Raw genomic sequence first — 13,206 nt, 5'->3', positions numbered from 1 at the left:
TGAAGTAGTGTCAATGAAATATGAATGCATTGTAGCATTTCTGACCATATTATACTGTATCTACATGGTGTTTCAAGTAACCCCTCTTTATCTGAACCAGAAGCATGAAAGAAATTAATAAAATATATGACGATAAGGAAAGAACTTGTGCTTGCCCTCTATATAATAGTAATATCCCTGGTGCGACATGTACAGTAAGGTGACATTGTCATTAGGCTTTTTCTCTGTAAGTCATTTGCACTTCACAAACTGAATGTTGTATCAAAGCTTAATGTATTCCTTACCTGGCATGCTCTTAGTTTGGAAGGAGTGATCTATTGCAGACATAACCAAAATGAGGTTATAAATACAGTGCTGATATTACTAATAATTGCTTGATACTTACTTACCCATCACCTAAGAATAAACCAAGCACTGACAAACCATAGGTAACATCAGAACATCTAGCCAGAGAGTGTACTTTTCCTAATTAGTACATCAAATCAACAGCTAGACAAATCATTAATTCAGCCAGATTACACAGTGAGTAACTACCAGGGATGCCAATGAGAAACCAGGAATGCTAACTAGTCCCTTCTGAGATCTGGAGACTTCCAAAGTCCAACCTGAAAAAAAGAAAACACATCTCTTCTTTGTATGCTGTGTAAATACTTTTGAAACTTCTCCTGCTTGGCTTTGCATAATAGAAGAGAGGCAGCTCTTTGATAATATGGTCTTTCTTACCTAGCTGAAATGAGGCATCTTTCAGTGAAGAATATGTTTGCAGAGATGTGAGATCTTCTAAACAGCTTCAAGACAAAGGGAGGTTTGGTGAGCGTTGTCACTGAGCATAGCCAGTGAGTGCATAGATTTTTGTGCTGCTACTTCTTTTTGCCTTAAAAACTCTAAGCATTTCACAAATTTTAATGACTGGAACTTCTCAAAGCATTAAAGACATTCTTAACTTAATTGAACAGAGGAAAAAAAGAGAAACATTAGAGCTGACTGACTCCTCCACTGAGACAAAGACTTCCCAGAGTTCTTAGTTTCCGATCGAGACACATAGGTAGGAGCTTTAATTGTTCAGATGAGCAGTCCCATTGAACTAAAAATGAAGTGCATGTGAGTAAAATTAAACATGTACATGTTTGAAAGATTAATCCTAACTTTAACCATTAACTTCTCTCCCCTCCCTCAAAAAAAAAACCCAAAAACCTAAGACAATTTTCAGACGGTTTTATATCACTTAATAGGTCCATTTTATGTAGGACCAATGTAGGTAGTATTTGGTCTGCAGTGGTGTTATTTGTACTTTTCTCTAAAGTTTTGACCAAATAGTTGGTGTGAATCTAGACTTATGAAAGGCATAGTGCAGTTTTTCACCCTTTAACTGGTTTACCTTTTCAAGGAACCCGTGGCAGTTCGTGCTGGTGGTGTTACTATCTAAAAACATTTGTTCTTCAAATATTGATGCTTTTCACAAAGTGGAATAATATTTAATTATTTTTGATATGTTAAGGTGTAAATTGCCTTGTAAATAAAAATCAAATGCAGGGATAGATACCAAATTTTACTGACTCTGAGCACCATGCTAACCCTGAGTGAAACATTTCTTAATATGTAGAATAATTTTCAAATCACATTTATTCTGTTCATTAGTTTTAATGGCTTAGACATGTTGAAGATTGATAGTTATTTTTCTGATAATGAGCTACATGAGATGAGTAATTCAGAAACTTTTATTGAAACATCATTTTGTGTTTCAGCGGAAAAAGAAAATCCTAGTAATATTTTTTCCATGGATTCAGTCTAATGCTACAAGTAATTACATAGGAATTCACTTGACACATGAAATAAGCACTGGTAAGAATCCATTCGTAGAAGGAAGTAACTACTGAACAGAAGCATGATAGGTAAAGCTTTTCTTTTTTAAGTAGGAACTGAACACTTTAGGTTTTTTTTTTTCTTGTTTGTGAAGTCATTAAAGATTTTTGATTAATGAAAAGGTTTATTTATTTGCTTGGCTTGCCAGATCAGAGATGTTTGGTTTTAGTTTTGCATGGAAAAGTAAGGGAGAGCTCAGGGGTATTAATTATAAATCCTGGAAACCTAATGCCAGCAGTGAGCATGGTGAACCTTGAGCAGCTATAGAACCATTCTAAATTTTATTTGGTTATATTAGAGTTTTTAAAGTTGTTACAAAATGGGACAACATTTTAGCAATTTTAAACAATCTGATTCAAAGTAATTTCCTCTCCCAAGGCCTCTCTTCTATCACGTTGTGTTGTCAGTTCTTCAGTGCAAGGCTTTCAAGCTTTAGACTTGCTAATCTGAAGCCTAGCCAAAAACAACCTTTCCAGGCTATTTTAGCAAAAAAAGGCTCAAAAGAGTAATTTCTAACATACAAAAATAGCAAAATTGTAGCTAGGAGAAAAATTAATTCACCATCTACTTGTTCATTAAAGTCCTCATTTTAATTTTAGAGAGATACATGTGTTTACAATATGCACCACGTAGGTACATAGATATTCAAGTTTTCCCAAACAGTTGCAGTTCTCATGAACATACACAGTATAGCCTAAAGCAGTTTCCAAAATAGTGGACATACCTTGTGTTTTGGACTGTGATTTGGACTATCAGGTAACATACAATGTTAGATCTGGAAGTGACATTTCAGTTTTGCAGCATTGGGTCAATACCAGTGTCAGCAGCTTAAAAGATAAATACTTCTTTAAATGAATTCAGAATGTTCGAATGAAGAATGCTGTGTTTGAGTGCTGGCCCCCAGATTGTTTTCAGGGGTTTGCTATTTTTCTTGTTCTTGTTCAGAGGAGAGCAACAGCAAAAGTTCCTTTCAGTGTTACGTGGACACTGGGTTTACTGTGCTCTCTTAGGAATTATTACCAGCGATTAAGTTTTCTTGGTTTTAGTTTTTCCCATCGTGCCTCCTTACTAGTTATGTAATACACAGTTTAGCAAAACTCTGAAGACTGTTAAGAGTTACTGCTTTTCTGTAAAGCAAACAGCTAAACAGTGGAGTTGATGCAAACAAGTCATTTAGCATCTGAAAGAAGTGTTAACACTTTATTTACATTTAAATTAAAATAGACACTTATTTATGTGTTCTGGTTCTGAAAGGTGTGTGGTACATCTGCAGAGGCCTATTGTTTATTCATGCTGTAAATCCTTTGAAATGTGTTAAAATGCTTCCCACTCATTATAAAAATCCTGCCACCCATGGATTAGGGCTTTGATGTCACCAATCCTGCTTCAAAGGGTTCTTTCAATGCTATTAATCACAGTTTAGCCTCTGAAGATATAGCCAGAGAAAACATTTGGACATCTTGTGCTAGACTTGCTAAAACTTTGAAATATACGGAGTGTCTTGCATATGCAAGTCCGATATCACTTCCTCTCTCTTCTCCTAGCCTTTATTTTGAAAAGCTATTTTGTGATGACTTTGGCTTTCTACAAGTACAGAAGAAAAAGTTTAGGACATGTCCTACTATACATTTTTTAAAAGGCACTAGTCTTTCACTTGACATCACGATATTTTTTGCCCAATAAATTGAGTCAGTCTTTAAAAACCCTATTACAATAAGATTGAGAATTATATGTCAAAAGGTAAAAAAAAAGATGCCATCTTATTTTCTCCTCTCTCTCATTTGTGAGTTTAAGATACTGTCTTAACACTTGAGAATCCACGTGATTTTGTAGAAACAAGATTGTTTCTGTAGTCTTTTCGCTCTTTGAAATCTCTCAATGAGTTACAGAGAAATTGGTTACTAGTGATTGAGCTGTATGCCTTTGTGCTGTCGTTGTTTTCATCAGCTCGGTAGCTAAGGTCAGTGACATACCACCTTATCACTGACTTTTTCCTCCCCTCTAAATCAACACTGCACTATGTCATGCCTGTGCTGAATGCTCTGCAGGCACAATTGGTAATGAGAGGGGTGTGGAAGAAGTGTGGTGGTGTCTGCTATTTTTAGTACTATTGTACAAACTGATTTACACCATACAAATTTTTCTCTTCTAAGCTTCTTGAATAGTTTTTTGAGTATGAATTTCTTTTCTTTTTAACAGGTAATTTGGCACAAGCAAGAGCCAGAGTGACAGCAGCATCTCGGTCTTTGCCTCCACAGCTCAGTGCTGGGCGTATCAAGGTTAGTGGTGTTCCCTTTGAAGACAGGCAGTTTATAAAATATTACAGTGAGGCTATGTACACAATACTTAGCTGATGTATATAGTATATAGTGTATATAGTGTATATAGTGAGTTTATATATAGTGAGTATAGTATATAATGTATATAGTGAGGTTCTTACTAAATAGGAATCTGCATTTACTATCAGTAGCATGTACCTTGTCTTGGAGCATGGTTTCCAGTTTTAACGAAAAACCTGTTGTAGAATTCAGTGAAGAATCAATTTACTACTGATTAATCTTTAAACCTTTGGAGTGAAATCTCAGTTACATCAATAGCAATGGTCCTCTTTATTTCAATGGGGTCTTATTAGGTAAAATTTGAACAATATATTTAACAGTATGAAAGGCAAAATAATTTTTTTCTTAAAAATGATCTATTTCTTTTTTATTCAACTTGCAAGTGGAAAACCAGGAGATGTTTGTGACTGGTACATAACTGGAAGAGAATGACTCAGCAAAATTACTATTATGTAAAAAGAAGAATTGTAGAATTTAAATGCTGATGGATTTTGCCATGAAAGTATGTTCCATAACTGCAAAAAGATGGGATAATTTTATGACAGTTAATAGGATTACAACTGAGTACCCTTAATTTGTGGGGAAACCTTGTGCCTTGAAGCTGGTGGCATATAGACCTCTTCCCACTTCCTAAATAGTACTTGTTAGAGTTAGCTTAGTTAAGGTTTTGGGGTTTGGGGTTTTTTTGCCTTCAGAGCAAACAGTAATAAATTTTAAAAACAAGTGTGGTAACAGCAACTGTTCAAAAGTCTACAAAATTTTATGTTCTGGGTTTTCTATTTCTTCTTAGTATCTTCTGGTATTTGCAGCTCAAGCTGAAGTATCAGTACAGTGATTTATATCATCGAGACATTTATATCCTTCACTGTACCTGCAAATACACATGTGGATTTCAGACTATTATTTCCTGTCTGGCGTAAATACTTTCAGTGCTGAAGGGTACCCTTTTCAATTTTCTTGTGTTATATACACATTGTCTTCCACATCCAGCTATATTCAGCACAAGCTTTCTAGGCATGCATGTTATTGATACAACAGGAATGTAATAGAGCAGTTCATTTCTAGGGCTTTAATAAACATAATCAGTTAATAAGTAGTTCAAGTGGGCTTTACTCACCTTTCATACTTTTTAAAAGGGGCTAAAAGAAAAGACATGCGTAACACTATTCAGAATTTAAATACTTTTTAGATGAAAAAGCTATTTCTTAGAATTTTGTAAAGCACCTAATTAAAACAACTTAAGGAAACATATTTTAAATTATTATTTTAAAATTTGTTTTAAAAAATCCAAATACAATAATTTTATTTGGAAGTTTGGAAGTTCTTTATCATTATTTAATTTAAGAGGGTTTTTTGTGTAACATATTTTTTGGTTTTACAGTATTTCATACCATGCCAGCAGCAGGTGTGGTCAATATGTGGAAAGTCTTAATTTCCAGTGACTTCATAAGGTGCCATGAGGTCATAAATCATTCTTTTTATATTGTTTCAAAAGTATTAGAAGCAATTTTTTTAGTGACAAAACAGTTTGACTTTTGTAGGTCAGGCTGTTTTCCATTACAGTTGTAATTATATAAATTCATATTGTAAGTCACTACAGCTGTCATGTAAAAATATGACTTAACAGTTGAAATAGTCTTCATTTTTGTTTTAAAAGAGTAGCTAGTGATTTAAAATACAAGATACCATGACACTGTTATCCTTATATCATGACATTCTTATTATGTTCTGTCATTTTCTAGCAAGCCAGTCGTGGGAAAGCCTATTGTCTGTTGTACACGAGGTTGTTGCCCTACGATAAAATTGTGTGGCTTCACAGGCAAGCAATGTTGTAAATTAACCAGAGACAAAACTAAAAAATCTTACAAGAAAATCCCCCTAGCTTCGGAGTCTATCAGAATTTTTCTAATGAAAATTTCAAACATTTCTTGTCAAAAAGATTTGGAAATTGCTTCTAGTTCTTATGTATTGCACAGATCTGAATTTACAACCTCATTTGTAGGAAGAGAAATCTAACAATATTGCTTTTAGCCTAAGTTTCTGAGAAAAAGTGTTATACATCTCCTCTGTGAGTGTTTCTGACCATCTGTCTTTCTGTGCATTCATTCACTTTCCCCCCCACAAAAAACCCCTCAAACCAAAACAAAACTCTTTTGAACCCAGCAGCCTGTTGTAAACCCTATTTTATAGAGTGGCAGTCCCAAGATGGTAAGGTTCTACAGCTTTGGTGAAAATACGTGGCTGTGAAAAGGAGATGCTATCTGCCCTTTACTGACCAGCAGATTTTCCAGATAGGAATATGTGAAGTTGTGAGTGCTCAGTCTCTGGCAATATCACTGAGTCTCTGCTTTTCTAGACAGAGAAGAATCCTATTTAGAACATCAGATTCATTGGCATTTGGGCTCAGATCAGTCCTCAAACTCTTTGCTTTTGTTCTTGATTTGATGTTATTTATAATCAAATTGTGTGTCATCTTTTAACATTAAATATTACCAGTTATTCTGAACTTACTGTCAATGTTCACTGTTAGGGCTTTTGTCTCCTACCTGACATTTTCTAGAGATTTAGATATCAATTCTTAGAAACTAGGTGTCTTGCCAAGATAATCTTGAAACATTCCTGTATCCTTCCCCATGGACATACCTGCTGTTTTGATTAGGTCATTGGTATTTACTTTGTCAGATGACCTCTTAAGATGTTTGATGTTATCTGTGCTGATAAGGCATTTTTCCTGGAATGTATTACAGAGTGTTCTGTTAACAAACTGCATCTCACTTTTTTTGTTCTTTCCTTATTCTTTCTTTAATCTTTTTTTTTTCTTCTTCTTCTTCTTCTTCTCATGTGTTAGTTTGAGATGTGTACCAATGCATGTATACCACTCTGGGCCAGAACAGGTTACAAAAACATACTGAAATTTTTATCATCACCCTTATTGAACTCTCTCTTCATTTGCACCATCTGTATTCTGAATTTTGACCTCACTAGTTTTCTTTTGATTTCTTTCCCAACACAAAACCCATTTTTTTAAATCTATTATTACTTAGCACTTCATTTCCTTTATATTTTGCATGCAGTCTCCTAAATATCTCCTGAAGGTAAGAGTCTCAGTTACTTTATTGAGAACTTTCAGCAATTATTTTAGTGTTCAGAAGAGTGTTCTTAAGTCAGTGAGAAGTGATTGTATGGAGCAAAGTCCGGGAAGTGTAGCACAGGTGCTGACAACAGCATTATCTGGTTTATACAAATGCCACCTGGTCAGAGCAGATGGTAAACTGCCACAAAGCAAGTGAATGCTAAAATGCTGTTAATGCTCCATGCAAACAGGATGCTGGTTAATTTTCTTTAATTTTGTTGAGCTGTAATACAGCAACACAATCTGCTTGTTACTGGTAACCACAGTTATACTCATTCATAAATTCTGGTTTCATTTTGATAAGAACAGCTGTACTAACAATATAACAAAAGTCTACAAGGAGCAGTATTTCACTGTCCGTGTATATCCTCTAAAAATAACTCTTCTGCAATGCTAAAAAGTGGTATGCTATGGCAGTTCACCAGAGTAAGATTGCTGAGAGTCTTAGCATCAAAATGGCAAAATAAAGTAATTAATAGTAATCATAGCAGGAGAAGGGAACAGATTTACACATTCTGAGACTATGTACTTTATTTGCCACTCATTATCCTACAGTATTTTTTTCATACATGAACAAAATGAGGCAGTTCAATTTACTTCCTGGCTATTACAAATACGGTAACTCTTATTACTTATAGAAGTCCTGTTGGAGTTCATTGTAGTGGCAATAAGAGGAATACTTTTTCAAAATCAATTCCTAAGGTATTGCAACTTGACAGCTGTTTCATTGGCTGAGTATTATACCACCATAAATCTAGAGTGCTCTTGCACTATAAAAAAAAAATTCAGAATGTGTGGCTAGCACAGGTCTTTCTCGTGAGAACATTTTGCTGTGTTTTATAAACAAAGATAAAGCCTGGATGTTTTTCAAACACTGTCTCGAGACTTGGACAGTTCAGGCCTGGCCAATTAGGCCTAGGGGGAGGGTTCTGACTGACCAATCTGGGCGACCTCTGAAAAGTCTATATATATATATGGAAATCAAAATAATAAACGCCTTTTCTTGCTACACTGAGAACTGGGTCCTCTTCTCTGCTAGCGGCTCAACAGCGACAAGAATGCTTACAGATCTCCCCAAAATCAGTGTGTTTGCTGCGTATGTTAGAAGCTGGCCTTGCTATCTCTGATAAAGTGCTCTGAAGTACTCACACCTGAAGGAATGACTGCAACAAAAATTGAACTTAGCTTTCATGGGCAAGGTGGCGTGGGTCTGCAGCATTTCTGGAACAGTCCTAACATCAGAGTTTTGTCTTCCAGGTTGACACAATGGAGGTTATGCGGCATCCTGAGGAAACAACTAACATGAAGCGGCAAACTATGGCTTCCTATTTTAGGGTACAAAAACTGAAATGAAAACAAGCATTTTGTTAATAAGAACAGTATCTAAATATCTAAAATATTTGTGGAATTGTACTATTCAATTTGTTGTGTAAAATAATGTAAGGAAGGGCGTAGAGGAAGCTGATAAATACTGAGATGTTGGCCCAATGTGGAAAGTACAAGGACACATGTTCAGACTTGTCGCACAGGTGTGCACTTAGAGTGCTCTTGCACAAATGCCAGCTCTGTAGGAAGTGTAAAAAGAAAAAAAAAAGTGTAATGGAGGAGTGAGTGTGGAAGTACACCGTAATACACATGCAACCTGTCGCAAGGTGACCACAATCAGCTTGGAATTGTACATGATTTTGGGACAGATAAGGGTATATGAGATTGAATATAGTTGTAACATATACTTACCATACAGCAGCTTAATGAGGTGAGTATGAGCAGAAATATCAGTATTCAGAGGAGTCAATGGAAAAAAAGATACATATGATCTGATCAAATGTCTTTCATTTTGGTGTAAATTGCAACAGAGTAAATTGTTTTCTTTGTCCAGGGTGGATAGGAAAAGATGTAGTGGACATACATTTCAGCGGGAAAATTTGTGTTAGATGCTAAGAACTTTATGAATAGTCATGATAATGTTGCAGTTCAACAGATTTCTAGGGAGACTGTGTGGTTTATATTCTCAGTAATTCTGAAAAATGAGTGTAGTAGAGATGAACCTGAAATGTTAAAGATACATTTAGTGTTCTCTGTGGACAGAGCACCAAACTGATGTTCCTTGCTACCCTTTCCCCATGATTTCCTGTGAAATTCAGTGATTGTTTCATGGTAAAGCTTCTGTTTCTGTTGGGGATGTTTGATCAGTCAAATGTGTCTACATCAGAATTTTAGTTAGGACAATTTTCAATGTATTTTTTTAATGGGCCTTCTTTAACTATGGAAATGTGATATAAGGAGATATGAAGAGGAAGGTGTAAGAAGTAGGAAATCAGAATTTTATAATTTTTTTTACAACTGAAAACTTTTAATAAGTTCCAAGTTTCAGCTGAAATACTAAAAATTAATAAAAAGGCAATGGAGATTAACATTACAGATTAAAATATAATCAAGCATTCCAAACTGTTCACAAATATGTATCTCCTGCTTAAATAGTTACATTGCAGTTTCTTGTCAAGTGTGTGCACCTTTTTTATTTTCCTCACTCATAGTATTCCCTCATAGTATTCCCTCATGGATCTTTTATCCAAAATGGTTGTTGGACAGCCTCACTTTATCCGCTGCATTAAACCTAACGATGATCGAGAAGCACTGATGTTTTCTCGTGAGAGAGTTCTACTGCAGCTACGATACACTGGAATTCTGGAAACTGTCAAAATACGTCAAAAAGGGTATTCTCATCGCATCCTCTTTGAAGAGTTTGTCAAACGGTAAGAGTTGTACAATAGGGCTGTTTTTGTAAAACTCCATTCATAAGATATGTTCTATGTTTAAGTACAGAAAGTTCTACAAACATTGTTTGTAATTGTGTGGTCTGAATCTCTAATGAGGGCAGGGACTATCAGAGATAAAGAGTACAAGAGATATCTGATCTCCTGTGGAGAACAGTCAGTGTGAAACCAGCACTGAACACAAGTATTCAGTGGCAAGTCTGTCCCCATGGTTCCCTCTGTAGAGGCAGCAACTGAAAATTATGCATCCTGCTCGGATAATACAAGGATTTTGGAAGGTCAGCGACCTTCATCCATCATATGAAGAATGTGCACATGTTTAAGAATGAACTGATATAAAAGCTTCAGATTTAGCTTTGTAGGGTCATTCATCTTATAGATATCGTGGATCAGGTCTCTGTTCACCCTATCCCTTCTCATGGCTACTATTACTGTCTTTTATACACATTCTCAATCTCAAAAAGTTACGAATTTGATTCAGGAAATGCTATTGTCTTTATGAAGGCAATGTGGCTATATGATAATTATGGTTTCCTCTATATTTTAAGTGTGGTTTTGTGTAGTATTTTCTGTTTTTCAGTATGTAGGATTGGTAATTCAACAGTGACTGGAAGCAGTACCATTAAGCAATTGTTTAGGCAATAGTAGCAAGTAGTGAATGGCTAAACAAAGCATGTTGTGATATTTTTTGAACTGGAGGTTGCTTATCCAGACAATATAGAATTAATGAATCTACTGAAAGCAAGTCAGTCTCACTTCAGTGCCTGATAAAGTTATGGAGAAGATTATTCTGGGAGGTATTGAAAAACACCTGAAAGACAATGCAGTCATTGGTCACAGCCAGTACAGCTTCATGAGGTGAAAGTCTGCTTACCAAACCAGATTTCCTTTCATGTAACCCACCTGGCTGACCAAGGGAAGCCAGTTGATGTAATCTTTTTTGAATTTCAGTAAAGCTGTCAATACTGTTTTCATAGTATCCTTCAGGACAAAATGTTCAACACACAGCTGGATAAACACGTCATGCAATGGGTGAGCAACTGGTTCAGTTTGGGCACAAAGGGTTACAGTGAATGGGGTGACATCAGACTGGTGTCCAGTCACTAGAGAGGTTCTGCGGGGCTCCATCTTAGTCTCTGTGCTCTTCAACATCTTCATAGATGACTTGGATGCAGGCTGGAAGGGATACTAAGCAAGTTCACAGAAGATAGAGATGTTGGCTCCTTGAAGGCAGGAAGGCCCTGCAGAGAGACCTTGACAAATTAGAGGGCTGGGCAATCAACCATATAAAGTTCAGCAGAGGAAAGTGCTGGAGTCTGCACCTGGGATTGGGTGTCACAGCCTGACAGACTTTAAGAAGCGTTTGGACAATGCTTTCAGGCACATGGTGTGGCTCTTGGGAATGGTGCTCTGCAGGGCCAGGAGTTGGACTTGAAGATTCTTGTGGGTCCCTTCCAACTCAGCTTATTCTGTGATTCTGTGATGTGATGCTAAAGGGGAAACAATTTCACACTCCTTTCTAAACTCCAGAGATGACGTAGATCTATGCACTTGGGCTTGGAAATCTGCAGTCCATGCATTCAGAGATCTTGAGTGATGAACCAGAGCTTAGTCAATTAATTCTGAAAAATTAATAATTTTTCTGATTTATAATATTTTAGTACACCAAATGAATATGTGATAGGAAAACACTAGAGATTATATATCCCAGGAAGGACAACCAATGTGTTTATTTGTACGGCAAGGCAATTTAATTTTCAGATCTTCACCAACTTTTTTTGTGTTATATGACTAATTTTAGTAAGGTCACACCATTCTAAAACACATTTAACAGATTATTTTTTGTGATCATTAGCATATCTTTGCAACATCCTGAAGAGGCTGAAGGCAGAATTACTAACCTTAACTTTTATTCAATTTACACGTAAGTGAACTAAGATTAACTCCACAGAAATTAGTGTAAATTGAGAGGAAATTAAGCGTTCTCTTATCAGGAGATCCTTTTCATTCAAAAATGTGCTGAATTTGAGTACAGCCTTGAAAAGTAATGGTAATAAAAACAGCATTGACTGTAGCTTTCCATTCGGGCAGATAAGAGCAAATTGTGGTTAACATCTTGTCAATTACTCCCCAAGTTTTTTGTCCAGCTTGATGTAACTTGTTAGGGAAAGAAAGTGAACACATAAAGGGGAGGAGAGGGAGATAGATTTATCAATTTCCACAGCAGCAAAGAAGACTTCTGAGTTCAGAATATAAACAGAGGCAGGAGAGGGGATGTTGTTGCTCCATTGTTCAGTTCATGCTTTATTTTAAAACAAATTCTATTCTTTTTTGCTCTTGCAAATAAAAACAAACAATACTTTAAAAAGCTATCAGTGGAACAAGAAACATTTTTCTTCAACTTGCAGCTATGACTAGTCAAGTGTTTTTAGGAATTAAGTAGTTGAATACATAAAAATGTTTGAGAAAACAGGTCAAATGCTAAACAGATTGGCACTTCTTTGTTCATAATCAAAAAGACATTAGGCAAGTATGAAGAAGAGTTTCAAAATGTCAGTAAATGTGAGAATATCAAAGATTTTTTAAGCCAGCAAGTTAATTGGTATTTTGATCCTTTTGAGCAACTGAACAACAAAATGGATGAGCCAGCACTTTTTCTCCCTTGATGTTATTAAACAAATAGGTGTGCTTCTTATCTGCCTGTTCAATAATGCTGTTTTGTAAACTCTTAGCAGGAAATATGCGGACAAAACAATCAAAGGCAGGGAACAGACCCATTCAGAGTTTATCAGGTGGGAGGTAAACAAAAGATAAAGCTCTGTCTAATGTTACTCTTTACTGTCTTCTGTTTTCATATAGAGCAGATTATTTGCAAACCTGGATGTAGTTTATTGGGTTAAAAAACAGATGGTGAGGAGAGAGCTTAATTGTAACTCATTCACACAGTGTTTCTTCAGCCAAGTATATTACCATCTGTTTTATGTATATAAATATACATATTCTTTTGCTTAAAGGAGGAAAATGTAATCTGCAGTCCCTGTAAACACTGTATCCCTGTCAAGTCTTAGACAGTTTGTCTCCCTTGGCCCTGTCT

General features: G+C 35.8%; 1 protein-coding gene and 1 long non-coding RNA gene across 3 annotated transcripts in view; one reads left to right on the top strand and one right to left on the bottom strand.

Annotated features, from left to right (window-relative positions):
• Window positions 1-13,206, top strand: part of MYO3B (myosin IIIB) — a 193,543-nt gene that overhangs the window by 112,012 nt on the left and 68,325 nt on the right. Inside the window, exons 25-28 of one of the 2 annotated variants that reach the window (XM_085066494.1) lie at window positions 4,063-4,142; window positions 7,277-7,297; window positions 8,593-8,670; window positions 9,886-10,091. In XM_085066494.1, coding sequence (XP_084922620.1) covers window positions 4,063-4,142; window positions 7,277-7,297; window positions 8,593-8,670; window positions 9,886-10,091 — 385 coding nt within the window. The remainder of the gene's footprint in view (window positions 1-4,062; window positions 4,143-7,276; window positions 7,298-8,592; window positions 8,671-9,885; window positions 10,092-13,206) is intronic. The other variant, XM_085066495.1, reaches the window with a different exon arrangement.
• LOC146434673 (uncharacterized) lies at window positions 302-2,861 on the bottom strand. Its single transcript, XR_014853479.1, has 3 exons — window positions 2,588-2,861; window positions 724-788; window positions 302-605 (listed from the first exon to the last, which is right to left on the bottom strand). It is a non-coding gene; the product is annotated as an uncharacterized LOC146434673 (long non-coding RNA).

Source organism: Lichenostomus cassidix, chromosome 7, assembly GCF_008360975.1.
Source record: "Lichenostomus cassidix isolate B80296 chromosome 7, HeHo_3.0, whole genome shotgun sequence".
In the NCBI taxonomy this organism is placed as follows: Eukaryota; Metazoa; Chordata; class Aves; order Passeriformes; family Meliphagidae; genus Lichenostomus; species Lichenostomus cassidix.
Note: the sequence above shows the minus strand (reverse complement) of the source record. Positions and strands in the feature narration are given on the sequence as shown.